At 41.6% G+C, this 13,118-nt stretch overlaps 1 protein-coding gene across 1 annotated transcript in view; it reads left to right on the top strand.

Annotated features, from left to right (window-relative positions):
- Arhgef6 (Rac/Cdc42 guanine nucleotide exchange factor 6) overlaps positions 1-13,118 on the top strand; it is a 114,028-nt gene that overhangs the window by 82,079 nt on the left and 18,831 nt on the right. Inside the window, exons 10-11 of the mRNA XM_051142457.1 lie at positions 9,446-9,584; positions 12,622-12,681. Coding sequence (XP_050998414.1) covers positions 9,446-9,584; positions 12,622-12,681 — 199 coding nt within the window. The remainder of the gene's footprint in view (positions 1-9,445; positions 9,585-12,621; positions 12,682-13,118) is intronic.

The raw sequence follows: 13,118 nt of genomic DNA, 5'->3' as shown, positions 1-13,118 counted from the left end.
TTCAGTGTGTTGTTTAGTTAATTTTCAACTTATTTTTTTGAGACAAGGTCTAAACCTGGAACTCACCCATATACTGAGGCCAGTGTGGCTTCAGAGATCGACCGATCAACCTGATTCAGGCAATGTGGGAATGAAAAAAGGCCAGACACATGTACAGAAAAACTGTGATCATGTAGGCCCCGTGCTTTCTGATGTAGAGACATCAATGAGATGATGCAGCAACCCAGCCCCTCAGCATGTTTATTAAGTCCAGCACTGGGCGAGGGGTTAGTGTCAGTAGGCAGTCTCTGTAGGGGAGCAGTGTCAGGTTACAGTGTCAGAAGAAGGAAGTTGTAGTTACTAGTTTTCACTGATCAGCCATCCATAAATACTCACACTTGCACACACTCTCCACATTTGCACTCAGAACAGATAAAAGCTTGGCCATTCCTCTGAACCTCACTCCAGGCAAAGGAAGGCTTTGTTACTCCCAGGGCTCTGAGGCATTGGGGTCCTCAACATGGTCATGCCATAGCAAGGAAATGTCAAACAAAAGACATTCGCTTGAGGTTTTCTGGCTCCCTGCCCACCCGCCCCCACCTATTCAGTTAGCCTAGCTGGCCAGCAGCTCCCAGGGTGGTCTTGTCTCTGCTTCCCGAGCACTGGGATGGCAGGTGTCTGCTGCGCCTGCATGCTAGGGATACAAAGTCGGGTCATTATGCTTGTAGAGCAAACCCTTTACTGACTGGACCACCTCTCCAGCACACTTGCCTTGCTCTTCCCCTCCCCCGCCAATTTGTGTCTTATTTATTTATTTTTTTTACTTAAATTGTACTTTTGCTTGTCCTTTGATAATTTCACACATGTACACAAAGTTTTTTTTCTGAGACAAGAGCTCATTATGTAGCCCCAGCTGGCCTAGACTTTGCTGTGTAGACCAGGCTGGCCTTGATCTCACAGAGACCCACGTGCCTGTATGTCTTAAGTGCTGGGATTAAAGGCATGCACCATAATGTATGTTGGTCATATTTATACCCAGTTCCTTTCTTTTATTTCCCTCTCACTCACTCTGGAACACCTCTTCTTCCTACTTCCATGTTTTTTTTTTGTTGTTGTTGTTTTTTCACAATCCATTAAGATGAATTACGATTTTATGCATGCACAAGGATATATAGTTGTTTACTGGATTATAATTAACACCCCAGCGGCTACATCTTTGAAGAAATATGACTGCCCCTCCTCCAGAAGCCATTAGCCGAATAGCTGTTCAAGTAAGGGTGGCCCCCATCCATACTACACTATTGACTGGCTTGATCCTATGCAGGTCTTGAGTAGGCAATGAAAACTCCTGTGTGTTCACAAATACAATAGCCCTGCCATGGCCAAATTTCTAAAATCATTTATTTGCGTGGCAGGGGAGCAGGGATGAGGCAGGGGAGCAGGGATGAGGCAGGGGACATGTGTACCACAGAGTGTCGTGTCTGGAGGTCAGAAGGCAACTTTCAGGAGTACATTTGCTCCTTCACAGTGTAAGTTTCAGGGCTCAAACTTGGATCTTCAGGCTTGGTTACAAATGCATTTACTCAGTGAGCCATCTTACTGGCCCAGAGCTTTTTTGTTTTGTTTTGAAAACAGTTCTCATAGAGCTCAGACTGGCCTGGAACTCACTATGTGGTGTGGAATACCCTTGAATTCCTGATCCTCTGCTTTCTGCTTTCCGAGTGGTGGGGTTGCAGGTGTACCCCAGAGTACTTCCCAGTTACTAGTCAGTAGTATACTCTTCTATGCATATTACTTACTAAAGCCTCTTTTCTTTTGCAGAATCTCCTTTAGCATTTCTTGCAGATCGAGTGAAGGTGTGTTTCTTATGTGGTTTTGTGATATGCAATTGACTTTATTACAGTTAGGGAAACAACAACAGAATGCATATTTTGATGCTATCTTCCCTAAGTGTCTGAGGGTTACTACTACTCTTTGGTCTTATATGTGAATATAAGTTTATAGCTGGATTTAGTTTCTTTCAGCCTGAAGAGCTGTGTTAGTAGTTCTCGTAAGGTGGGTTCCTAGCGAGGGATTCTTTCAGCTTGTGTGTGAAAATGCTTCCTATTTTACTTCATAATTCCAAAACTTTCATCCTTTCCATTATCTTATATGTTTAAGAGCACATTCCTTTTGTCCTTTGAACAATAATTACTGTAGATACTCTGAAGACTTTGTTAAAGCTAGCATCTTGTTGCTCCCGTGGACAATTTTTATCATGTGTTGTTCATCCCGAGGCACACATTTCTGTTTCTTTTCATGTACACATTTTTTGGTTGAAAATGAAAAGCTCTAGATAGCTTGAGGTTTTTACCACCATGGATGCTGACCACATTGCCTTTTCTGTGAGGCTAATTTGGCTGCTGCTTATTTTTTTTGATTCTTTTGTTTTGAGAAAAGTTCTCATGGAGCTCAGACTATTGTGTTGATGTCTACTTCCACAGAGCATGCAACCAATGGTGTCACGCTGGATTTAAAGAAACTTTACTGCAACACTTTTTTTTTTCTTAAACATCCCCCACCCCAAACTCTTTGTTAGGCTCAGTTTAACACTATATGCAGATGTTAGGCTCCTTTATTTTCAACCAAAATGTCTCTAACTAATTTTGGAAAATTCCCTGGGACATAAATAATTCTACCATCTAAACCAGTGGTTCTCAACCTGTGGTTCATGACCCCTTTGTGGGTTCAAATGACCCTTTCATAGGGATCACATAAGACCATCAGAAAACATGGATAATTACATTACAATTTATAACAGCAAAATTACAGTTAGAAAGTAGCAATGAAAATAATGTTATGGTTTGGGGTCACCACAACATGAGGAACTGTATGAAAGGGTCATAGCATGAGGAAGGGTGAAAACCAATGGTCTCAGGTAAATCAAGTTCATGCAGTGGCCATTTTTGACACGAGCTTTAGAGGCTTGCCCTTGCCCCCCTTAGCACTCTGAAACACTTTCTTTCCTTCTTTCTCCCTGACGACTTAGCTGGCCTAGGGATCTGGTAATGTTATGCTTATTGCTTGCTACCCAAGTCCCTATTGTTCTGTCAGAGAAATTAAACTTGAAGTTCTGCACAATTGTCTAGAACAGGTCCTTTTGAGAGAGCTTCTGACCTCTCTGCTCTTGACAACATCTCTGCATTAGTGCTACGACCACTTGGAGGCAAAGTGGAGTCTGGTCTTTCCAGCTTGCCACTGCTAGCATGGTACCCTTGTCCTTCAAGTGACCTTGTGTGAAGGTGATGGAGAGTCAGTATTTTCAACCTTCTAATCTCTGTATAGCCTGCATTTTAGGTGCAGGGTCTAGAGGAAGGGAGTGTCCTCCTTCACAGCCTCACTTCTTTTGGAATTTAGTCCCTTTTACTTAGAGTTGAAAAGGGTGTGATATGTTGGTGGCTTGCCCATCTTAGTGAAGTGTATCTCTTGACTGAGTGCTAAGGGATTTGGATGTATGTTTGTTTGATGGCATTTTCATGGAGTGTAGTGTATGTGAAGCTGTGATAAAGGTGAGAAGGCTACGGTGGCCTGGCTCAGATGCCACTGACTTTTCCCTTTCTTCCGTCTACTACAGCTTCATGAACAAATGTTTGTCTGTTTTACACCATCAGGACAATTTCTGGAGACTCTGAGTGGCTCCCAAATGGTTGGTACTAGTCATGTGTGACTTACTGGAGAGTGAGGACAATGAACACCCCTTGCCACCACCCAGAAAGTTGAACTTGCAAGCACTTCCTTGGTTTCAGGATTTTTCTGTGTGTGCATGTGTCTGAGAGAGGAGCGAGGAGAGGGGAGAGCACCTGGGCACCATGGAGTCCAGACAAGGGTGCTGGATCACTCAGAGCTCACTTAAAGGCATTTAGGGAACATCCAGCTTGTTACCTGGGAGCTGGGACCTAAACTATGTGACTCATGATTTTATGGAAAGCAATCTTAACATGAGCCATCTCTTCAGCCCCGCCATTTCTTTATTTTTTTAAGTCTATATGTGTCCTTACCTCATCTGCTCCTATTTGCTTTACCACTTTTATACTGTCCCAGTTAGAAACTGTGTTACATGGTAGGATTCACTTGACATCTAAATATTAATTAGCTTTCTTAAGGATTAAATGAGCAGTATACACAAAGTACACGGTCTGTAAGCTGAGAGATTTGCTAAGGCATAAACTTTACACATCTTCTCCCTCTGTTAGGAAGGAAAATCTGAAAGTAACATTGGAAAGCCCTTTAATCATTATGATTTCCAATGTGTTACATGATTGTTTTAAAGAGTCCCTAGGACTTTTAAGGATTGTAAGATCTGTTTGCTGGTTTGAATTAGTGGTGCTTTTGTGAGAATTTTATGCCATACCTTAGAAGACTCTCTGGAGTCTTAGAGGATTAACTCTTTCTCTTCTGACTTACTTATATGAACCAGGTGAGAGTAGAGTAAAATGCTGAGCGTTGCCTCAGTTGTGCTTTGAATAGAGTCTCTGCCATTTTTCACGAACCTCTCGATCACTGACAATATGAGATACAAAGCATAGCTGAATGAAGTGCATAGGAATATCAGATTAAAGTCCTGTTTTGATGAGGGCTTCTACCGAAATAGGGACATTAGTAGATTTCTCTCTGCCTTCTCAAGTTGCCATGCTCAGGTGAACTTCTTCCTTTGGGTCTGTAGGTGGCAATATCAAACCAGAAATGCTCACATGCACCTGTTGGCCAGGAGAACACAGCCTTCAAATTGGATGATTACATACAGATGCCTTCTGTAAAATGTAGCAAAGTCTTGTCTGAATTTGAGTATGTAATCAGACACCAGCTTTGCTCCATCCTCAGATTTACATATATTTGAATGGCTGCTTCTGTCTTCTGTGATCCACTGGGTGAGGTCTTCTGGGATTTCCCCTCTCTCTCCCCTGCTGACTTGCTACGGTACCTTTCTGGCTCTTCTTGGGAATAACTGCTCTCTTGCAGAAATACCCACATCTTCCCCATGTTTTTGTATAAGACCTGTCCACCCTTTCCATGAGTGAGAAAGTGTAAAAAGCCAAGAGAGGAGGAGAGAGTGTGCACTACCACAGATCTGGACCTTATTTTCATTGCCGTTGGAGTGACTACTACAGACACCCTGTATACTTTTCTCTTTAGTAACCATCCTCACCCTCTGTTTATCATTGTTGCTAGTAATGATGACTTTGAGAAAACACCCCAAAGAACTAGCCATTTGTTCTGTGGACAAGGAACACAGTTAACAATTCTCAAGTCTCAATTGTGTTTTGCTCGTGTCTTTGAGGAGTCAGGGAAGGCAGTGAGACTGACTCCCACAAAAAAGTGGTGTGGACAAAAACCCAGCCAAATTAGGGGTGGTGGTGGAGAGTGTGCCAGTGATTCCAATATTTGGGAGTGGAAGGCAGGAGAATCGGGAACTGAAGGCTAGCAGGGGCTATAGGAGACTAACTAACAGAAACAGATAGTCTAATATTGGGGGCTGGAAAAAAGAAAGGAAAATAAGGATCATTTCTGTGTTTTTCCCACTGTCTAAAAGTCAAAGCTTCCTGTGTCTCAAACCAGGGCACCACAATTCTAAAGAAAGGCTGTTGGGGAGGGAATAAGGTAAAAAGGAGGAATCTTTGACCCTCTGCTAGGTTAGGGTTATGTTCATTTAAGTTAAAAGTCTACACAGAAACAGTTTTTTTTTACTGTGTGTGTGTGTGTGTGTGTGTGTGTGTGTGCGCGCGTGCATGCATGTTACAGTAGTCCAAGTGTAGAGGTCTGAGAACAACTCTCACAAGTTAATTCTTACTTCCACTGTGGATCTTAGGGATTGAACTCAGTTCAATTGGAAGACTCCCACTCCAAGCACTTTTACTAGCTGGGTCACCTCAATGGCCCCAGAACCACCGTTATGTGGGTTAGTTAAGCACTCTCGTGTTATTATGACATAGAATGATTTCCTCCAGCCTTCCAGCCCAACTGAGAATATAACAGAGACCCATCTGCCATATTTTCTATGAAATACGTGTATATTGAATTTGAAACAGCATTTATAAACTCACTTAAAATTGATTCTTATGAATTACATAAGGCATCGAAAACAAGCCTTGAGCCTGGTGTGATGGTACACATTTGTAATCTCATCTGAGGCAAAAAGATCAGGAGTTCAGAGCAATCTTTTGCTTTATAGAAAAGGTCAGCCTGAACTATATGAGACCTGTCTCAAATAGCTAAAGAGTTGGGGGCAGGAACTGGAGAGATGGTTCAGTGGTTAAGAGCACTGACTGCTCTTGCAGTGGACCTTATTTCAATTCTTAGCACCCACATATTGGCTCACAACCATCTGATCTCCAGTTCAAAGGGATCCTGCACCCTCTTCTGGCCTCTGAAAGCACCAAGCATGCATATAATACCCAAGCATACATAGAGGCAAAACACCCATATACATAAAATAAAGTAAAAATTTTCTTTAAAACTATTTAAAAGTAAAAACCGTTTCAAGCCAGGTTGGTTTTTGGTATAATGATTGTACCTGTATATATTTTATTTACATATAATATTAAATTTCACAGTAAACTTATTTGGCTAATTATGTTTTTTAGGCTCAATTAACTATGACAGGCAGTGTTTCTATAACACAATTTGGTTCATTTCACTAGTGTCATTTCCTTTGCTCCCCAGTAATCTGTTTTAATCCAAGACAGGTGTCTCATGTTACTTTGAAAAAAAGTTAAATTTTTTATAATATTTATCAAGCCTAGGAATTAGAATTCTTCATGGAAAGTAATAGCCCAGTGTCTATGAGCCTGGCTAGTAACTGCTGCAACTCTCACAGCAATTAGAGCAGAATATGGGAGATTGGCAGTCATTTAGTCGTAGAAAGAAAACACAGAGGTTATTTACCAAACTAAAAAGAAATTAAGGAAGTTATTTTGTTCGGATTGCATGACTGCTCAAACACACTTTCTTAATAATATCTACAAGCGATGATGTTTAATGTCTCTTCAGCTCTTGGTTGGAAATTAAACATCAGTTGATTATCCATTAAGCTGTACATTATGGGTCCTAGGAGATTTTAAAGATAAGATTCTAGCCAAGCATGTGTCTTGAAAAGGTAATAATAATGCATCTGCTGGTTAAAGTTGACAAAAACCACTTTCTGTAGAGAGGCAGAGTGGTGATAGGGACAGGCCCATGGTTTGGCTTCACACCTACATATTAAGTCCCCCATAGCCACCTACCGGCTATTAGTCTTATGGGGCCTCAAGCTTCTCGACTGTAAAATGGGGGAAACAGCTATACTGAAATGCTTAGCATGAAATGGCAGCTTTATAAATCCCATTAAATCAATCCAAACAGTAGGTTTTATCTGTTATTTTTTAAGACTTATTTTACTTTTTACCAAGTGTATGGGTGTGTTTCTGTGTCAAGGTATGTGAACATGTGAGTAAAGGTGCCCATAGGATCCAGAAGAGGGTGTCAGAGCCCCTAGAGCTAGAGTTACAGTCAGCTGTGATCTGTGTGATGTGTGCACTGGGTACAGAACTCTTGTTCTTGCTGCAAGAGCTGTAGTATATGCCTCTAACCGCCAAGTCTTTCTCCAGCTCCTGGTTTTATGGATGACTTACTTCAGGCTCAGGCTGTGTCCAGCACTTCCCCTCAGCTGCTTCTAGAACATGGCTCTGAAAATGGATGTAACTGATAATGATGATGATTTGATAGGACTGTTCAGTTGTGAGCTAGCTTCCCTTAAGGCAGCCATTGTCAGACCTTTCTCCCCTGACATGCATATGACACTACACAGTCAGGGCTGTTGTTGTGGCTGCTGAAAGTACATCTTTGACTAATCCCAGAAACCTGAGGAGAGAGTGTTAATTTATAATAGGGATCGCCTGCAAGATACTCCATTTCCAAGCTTATTTGTACTCCATTGCTGATAGGAGGTTTCGTTGAACACATTTCACTATCTGTGGTAACACCACATTTGGAAGCCACTCTACAAAGTATGTGCAGGTAAAAAATGGCCACTTTTCGGTAAATTCTTGTTTGGACTGACAAGGAATGTTGGTGAGTCCAGCAGGAGTCTCAAAGGTTAAGACTATCTTGTAGGCACTGGGAAGCTCTTGAGTAGGAAAGTCATAGTGCTAAAGCTGGGGATGGTGAGTGGGGCAAGGCAGCAAGCTATGGGAAACACTCGGTCTACTGAAGCTTGCTAGATGGGATGTGATGAAGGCTTGGACTTACATGGTAGTTGTTGGAATGGACAGGAATAAATGGCACCCAAGCAAATTTGGAATGACTGAATATGTACAGGTGACCAAAGAAGGAAAGCAGTCAAGGGAGGAACAAAGTTGCAAAATAAGTTCTCAAGAAGTGAGTTCCTTGATCCAATTGCATCCTTCTTTCCATGTCCCTGTTCCCACCCTCTTCTTTCTTCTATCTCTTCCCTTCCTCCCTCTTTCCCTCTTTTTCTTTCTTTTTCTTCCTTCTTTCTTCTCTCTTGCTCTCTCTCTCCAGGTCTCTCTCCCCATCCATCCCTCCCTCCCTCCCTCCCTCCCTCCCTCCCTCCATCCCTCTCTTATTTCATTGTTTTATACAGCATCTTATTCTTTATCCTAAACTGCTCTGGAAGTCACTGTGTGGCTCAGGCTGACCTCAAGTTCATGGAGTTTCTCTCCTATGTCCTGAGTACCAGGATTAGAAGTGCTAGCGCACCTAGTTCTCTCTATTTTTTAAAGCATATTATTGAATGACCCTGCAGGCCTAACCCTCACTGATGGAGACAATCTGGAAAGGTCCTGGAAGATAGAGAACGCAGCACTTGAGATTTACATATTGATAGGGCTAGGCTCATGAAATGAACTTTTTTTCCCCACTAAGATGCTGCTGTATGGGAGTGTTCAGGTAGCCTGCAGAACTGTGTCTAGGTCCTAGGCAAAAATGACTCTGTGGTTAGTCATACCAACACTGTGCTGCTTGAATATAGCTTTTGGTTGTAGAACAGTACAGTGGAGTGAGATGTGTGTGTGTGGGGGGGGGTATGGAGTTGTTAATCTTGGCATCAGATCAGCAAATAAGTAGAATGTTTCAAGTGACCAAGAAAACATACTATTTTAACCAGAAATTGAGGTCATCTCATAGTCTCTTCACCCTGTCACCTGGGTACATAAAGGTGGGAACTTTTAGGTTGTTCAGGGCTGTAGCACTATCCAAGGACAGAGTCTGCTCCCTAGTAGCTGCTCAGTCAGTATGTGCTGAATGAGTAAATAGCACCAGGGATACCAGGTATGTCCCATCGCCATCTCCCCTGTTTGAGGCACAGAGCTGATGACATTGGAGAAATGAATAATTACTGGTTTTCATTGTGAAAAATATACAAACACAGTAAGCTGATACTCAACTTCAGATATTTAGCAGTATTGAAAGTATATTCATTGTTTTTCTCTAGTGATGATCTAGAACGCTTCATGGAAAATCAAGGTGCATCCAGCCCCGGCATCCTCATTTTAACAACAAGCCTCAGCAAGCCATTCATGCGACTGGAAAAGTATGTTACTCTCTTGCAAGAGCTGGAACGCCATATGGAGGTAAGGAAAGACAAGCTTTAGCAAGGTCTGCTACCAACTGGTGTCCTCTGTGTTGCACAAAGCAGATGGTCTGCCTCCAGACTAGCGTTAGTAAGAATCCAAAAAACATCTTGGCTTCAAATTCTGTTTGATCTGATCGTCCCTCTTTCCTGGATGGTATTCTAGCATTCTTTTTTTATGCAACAAAATAAGATACCTAGTCTTTCCTGATGCACAGATATCATTGTTCCCTGTTTCCTCTTCCAGTCCTTGGTGCTGTTGCTTCTCTGAAGGCTATGCTCATTTATTGACTTAGGTCACCCATTCTCAAACTCTGGGCGGCAACCCCTTTGGGTGTTGAATGACCCTTTCATGAGGGTCACGTACTAGATATCCTACATACCCGATATTTGCATTATGATTCAAAACAGTAGCAAAGTCAGTTATGAAGCAGCAACGAAAATAATTTTATGGTTGGGGGAGGGAGTCACCACAACATGGGGAACTGGGTCACAGGGTCACAGTATTAAGAAGGTTGAGAACCACTGATTTGGTTTTCTTTTGCTCTCTTTTCTGTAGATGATGGTGGTTTAGTGGCAATCAGAACTACACGGTTCTATTGTTCTGGTATATTAAGTAATATTACTGTGATAGAAAATAGAAAATGCAAGCCAACATCAGAAAACATGAAGACCAAGTAAAAATATGTTTGTTGCAGATAGGAACATTGTGCACATTTGGTTTTCTGACTCTGACATTCCTTAAAGACATAAATGGATCCAAGATAACTGTATCACTGTCCATCAGTATGTCTACATCAAAGGCCACTCACATTTTTGTTTTTATGAACAAAATTAAAATTATTTGTAATGATTGTAGTGCAGCTCTAATCTTTTCTAAATATTAGGAAATGCAACTGGCAACTGAGTATTAAGCACCCAAATCTCGCGATTTTCAAACGCAGCCACATTGCTTTGAGCTGTTCTTTCACGATCTGGCATGGGGTGTGGAGGCGTGGGTGGGAAAGACTACTGTGTTTACCCTAGTTGCTCTTCCTGTGTCTGGGGGAAAGGTTTTGAGGTTTTAAAGGGGTTGATTATCTTTAAAGAAAAAAGTTACATGCTGCTGCTGCTTGTCAGCTTTTGTAAGGAATGAGAGCTTGCTCTCTGCATGAAAACACACTCTCAGGGTATTGGAACTGCCTGAAAGTTGGAGGCAGTGGGGAGCTGGTGAGGAAAGGCTGCCCGAATGACATTTCAATTGAGACTCTGGAAGGTGTTGACCTCTGCTGGATGCCTTTCTGTGTACTAAAGCAGTCCACCAGACTGTTTGAGGTTTGCCCCTCCTTCCTTATCACAAAACCCCAGAAAGCAGTGGCTTCTGCTAGTCTCAGGGCCGCAGTAGGAACAGCACGAGGAGTGCACAGTGAAGCTGGGGACAAGCTCCCAGGCCTTAGGTGCTCTTCCTGTCTGCCTGCCTCACCTGTTTCTAGCCCAGCCTCTGTTTGGTCACACTGGCTTTGACTTCCTTCTGATTAGCGCTATCAGATGATAAACCCATCTTTCTGGCAGTGTACCATTGTGCCAGCCCCGATCAGATTTCTAATCACTTGTTAGGATAAGTTTTACTATGAAAAAGAACACACTAACCTTACACAGACAGTCCTGCCTGTGGTTTGAGCCAGACCTCTAGCCTGTTTTCCCGTGTTTTCTACTTGATGAGCAGAATTGGCATTGTCACTGCTTCAGCTGAAGCCAGGGAGTCCATGTGTATACACCCCAGGTGAGGGTTGCCTAACATGTCCATACTCCCCCACAACAGGAGCAGCACTACAGGATCAGTGATGCCCCTCCATGTAATTATTTAGTAAATATATTTATTACGCAATAATATTTATTGTATTTTTATTATTTAAAACAAATGTTAAATTTAAATATATTTTGATCACAATCTTCTCATCCCCCAAGTCCACCAAGATCTTCTCTTCATCCTACCTACCCAACTTCAAATTCCTTTTCAAAAATCAAATCCAAACTCCCCAAAAGCTACAAAATAGAATACAACACCCAAAAGAAAGAAAGAAAGAAAGAAAGAAAAAACTAAACTGTAACCAAATAAAAGCACAAAAAACCTGCAGAACTCTTTATTTGTTGGTCGGGAAAATAAGAAGTCTTACCTCAATAATGATACTTATTATGTTGTAGCTAAATATATGATGCGTTATAAACTGTCTTAAAGTGTATGTGTGCATGCATATATTAAACATATTATATACCATAAATATCTATACATTTGCTCATTGATTAGAAAGATGGTAGCAAACACTAATTTTACATGCAAAATAGTCAGTTGTATAATAGAAGTTAAGAGTTCGAAAACAGACCAGAATTCAGGATCTCAGTACTTCCAGTAATTAAATGATTAAGACATTTTCTGGGGCTGGAGAGATAGCTCAGCAGTTAAGAGCACAGACTACATTGTGTGTAGTGGGATCCAATATGGATCCCAGCACCCAAGTGCTGGCTCACACTCACAACTGCCTGTAACTTCAGTCAGCTCCAGAGGGATCCAAAGCCTCTGACCTCCTCAAATAGTTACACTTATGTGCATGAGTGTGCACATGATTTCTCTCTCTCTCTCTCTCTCTCTCTCTCTCTCTCTCTCTGTCATATATACACATGATTAAAATTAAATTAAATAAATCTTTAAAAATAGAAATAAATGAGATTTATTTTATAGTTCCATAAATTTTACACAGGTGTGGATTCATGTAATCACCATCATAGTTAAGATATAAGACAATTCTAACACACACACACACACACACTCACTTCTGCCGTGTTATCCATCCGTGGCCATGCTTTCATCCCACCCCACCCATGGCAGCATCCATATTCTCTTCTGATATTATTTATTACGTATTTTTAAATCATTTCCTCCTTCCTCCCTCCCTCCCAACTCCATATACTCCTTCTAGCTCTGTTCTCTCACTAATTGTTGCTGTATACATGTATGCATGTGCTGATACTGTTTTTTTTTTAATGTCTCCCTTTGATAGGACACTCACCCGGATCATCAGGATATTCTGAAAGCAATTATAGCATTCAAAGCACTCATGGTAGGTGACACTCTCAGATTGTCAATCTCCATTTTGTGTACTTTGTTACTGACAAGAGTGATTGGCGTGAGACATTTCTTTCCTTGAGCAAGGGTTCTCAGGATAGAAACAGTAAGCTCTTGGGACAGGAGCTCCATGATTGCTGCATTTGGTTTTATTCTTCACAAATCATGCTTACCTACGAAATTTGCCAGGCTGAGGGCATAAAGCAATCACATTTGAAAGTCTTGGCCACATTAAGCAGTGATGTGTAGGTGGGGGGTTTCCTTTTTTTTTCTTTGTCTTTGCCCCTATGGCTCACCCTATGTCTGTATAACGTGTCATTCACTGATTGGCATCAATACTGAATTTTACTATTTACGCCAAAATATGTGCATGTGTTCTTTGCATATGAAAAAGAAATCCATCCTAAGAGGAAAAGCACAACATACTAAAAT

The sequence above is a fragment of the Acomys russatus genome, chromosome X (assembly GCF_903995435.1).
Source record: "Acomys russatus chromosome X, mAcoRus1.1, whole genome shotgun sequence".
NCBI lineage: Eukaryota > Metazoa > Chordata > Mammalia > Rodentia > Muridae > Acomys > Acomys russatus.
The sequence above is the reverse complement of the archived record's forward strand: the minus strand, read 5'-3'. Positions and strand labels throughout refer to the sequence as shown.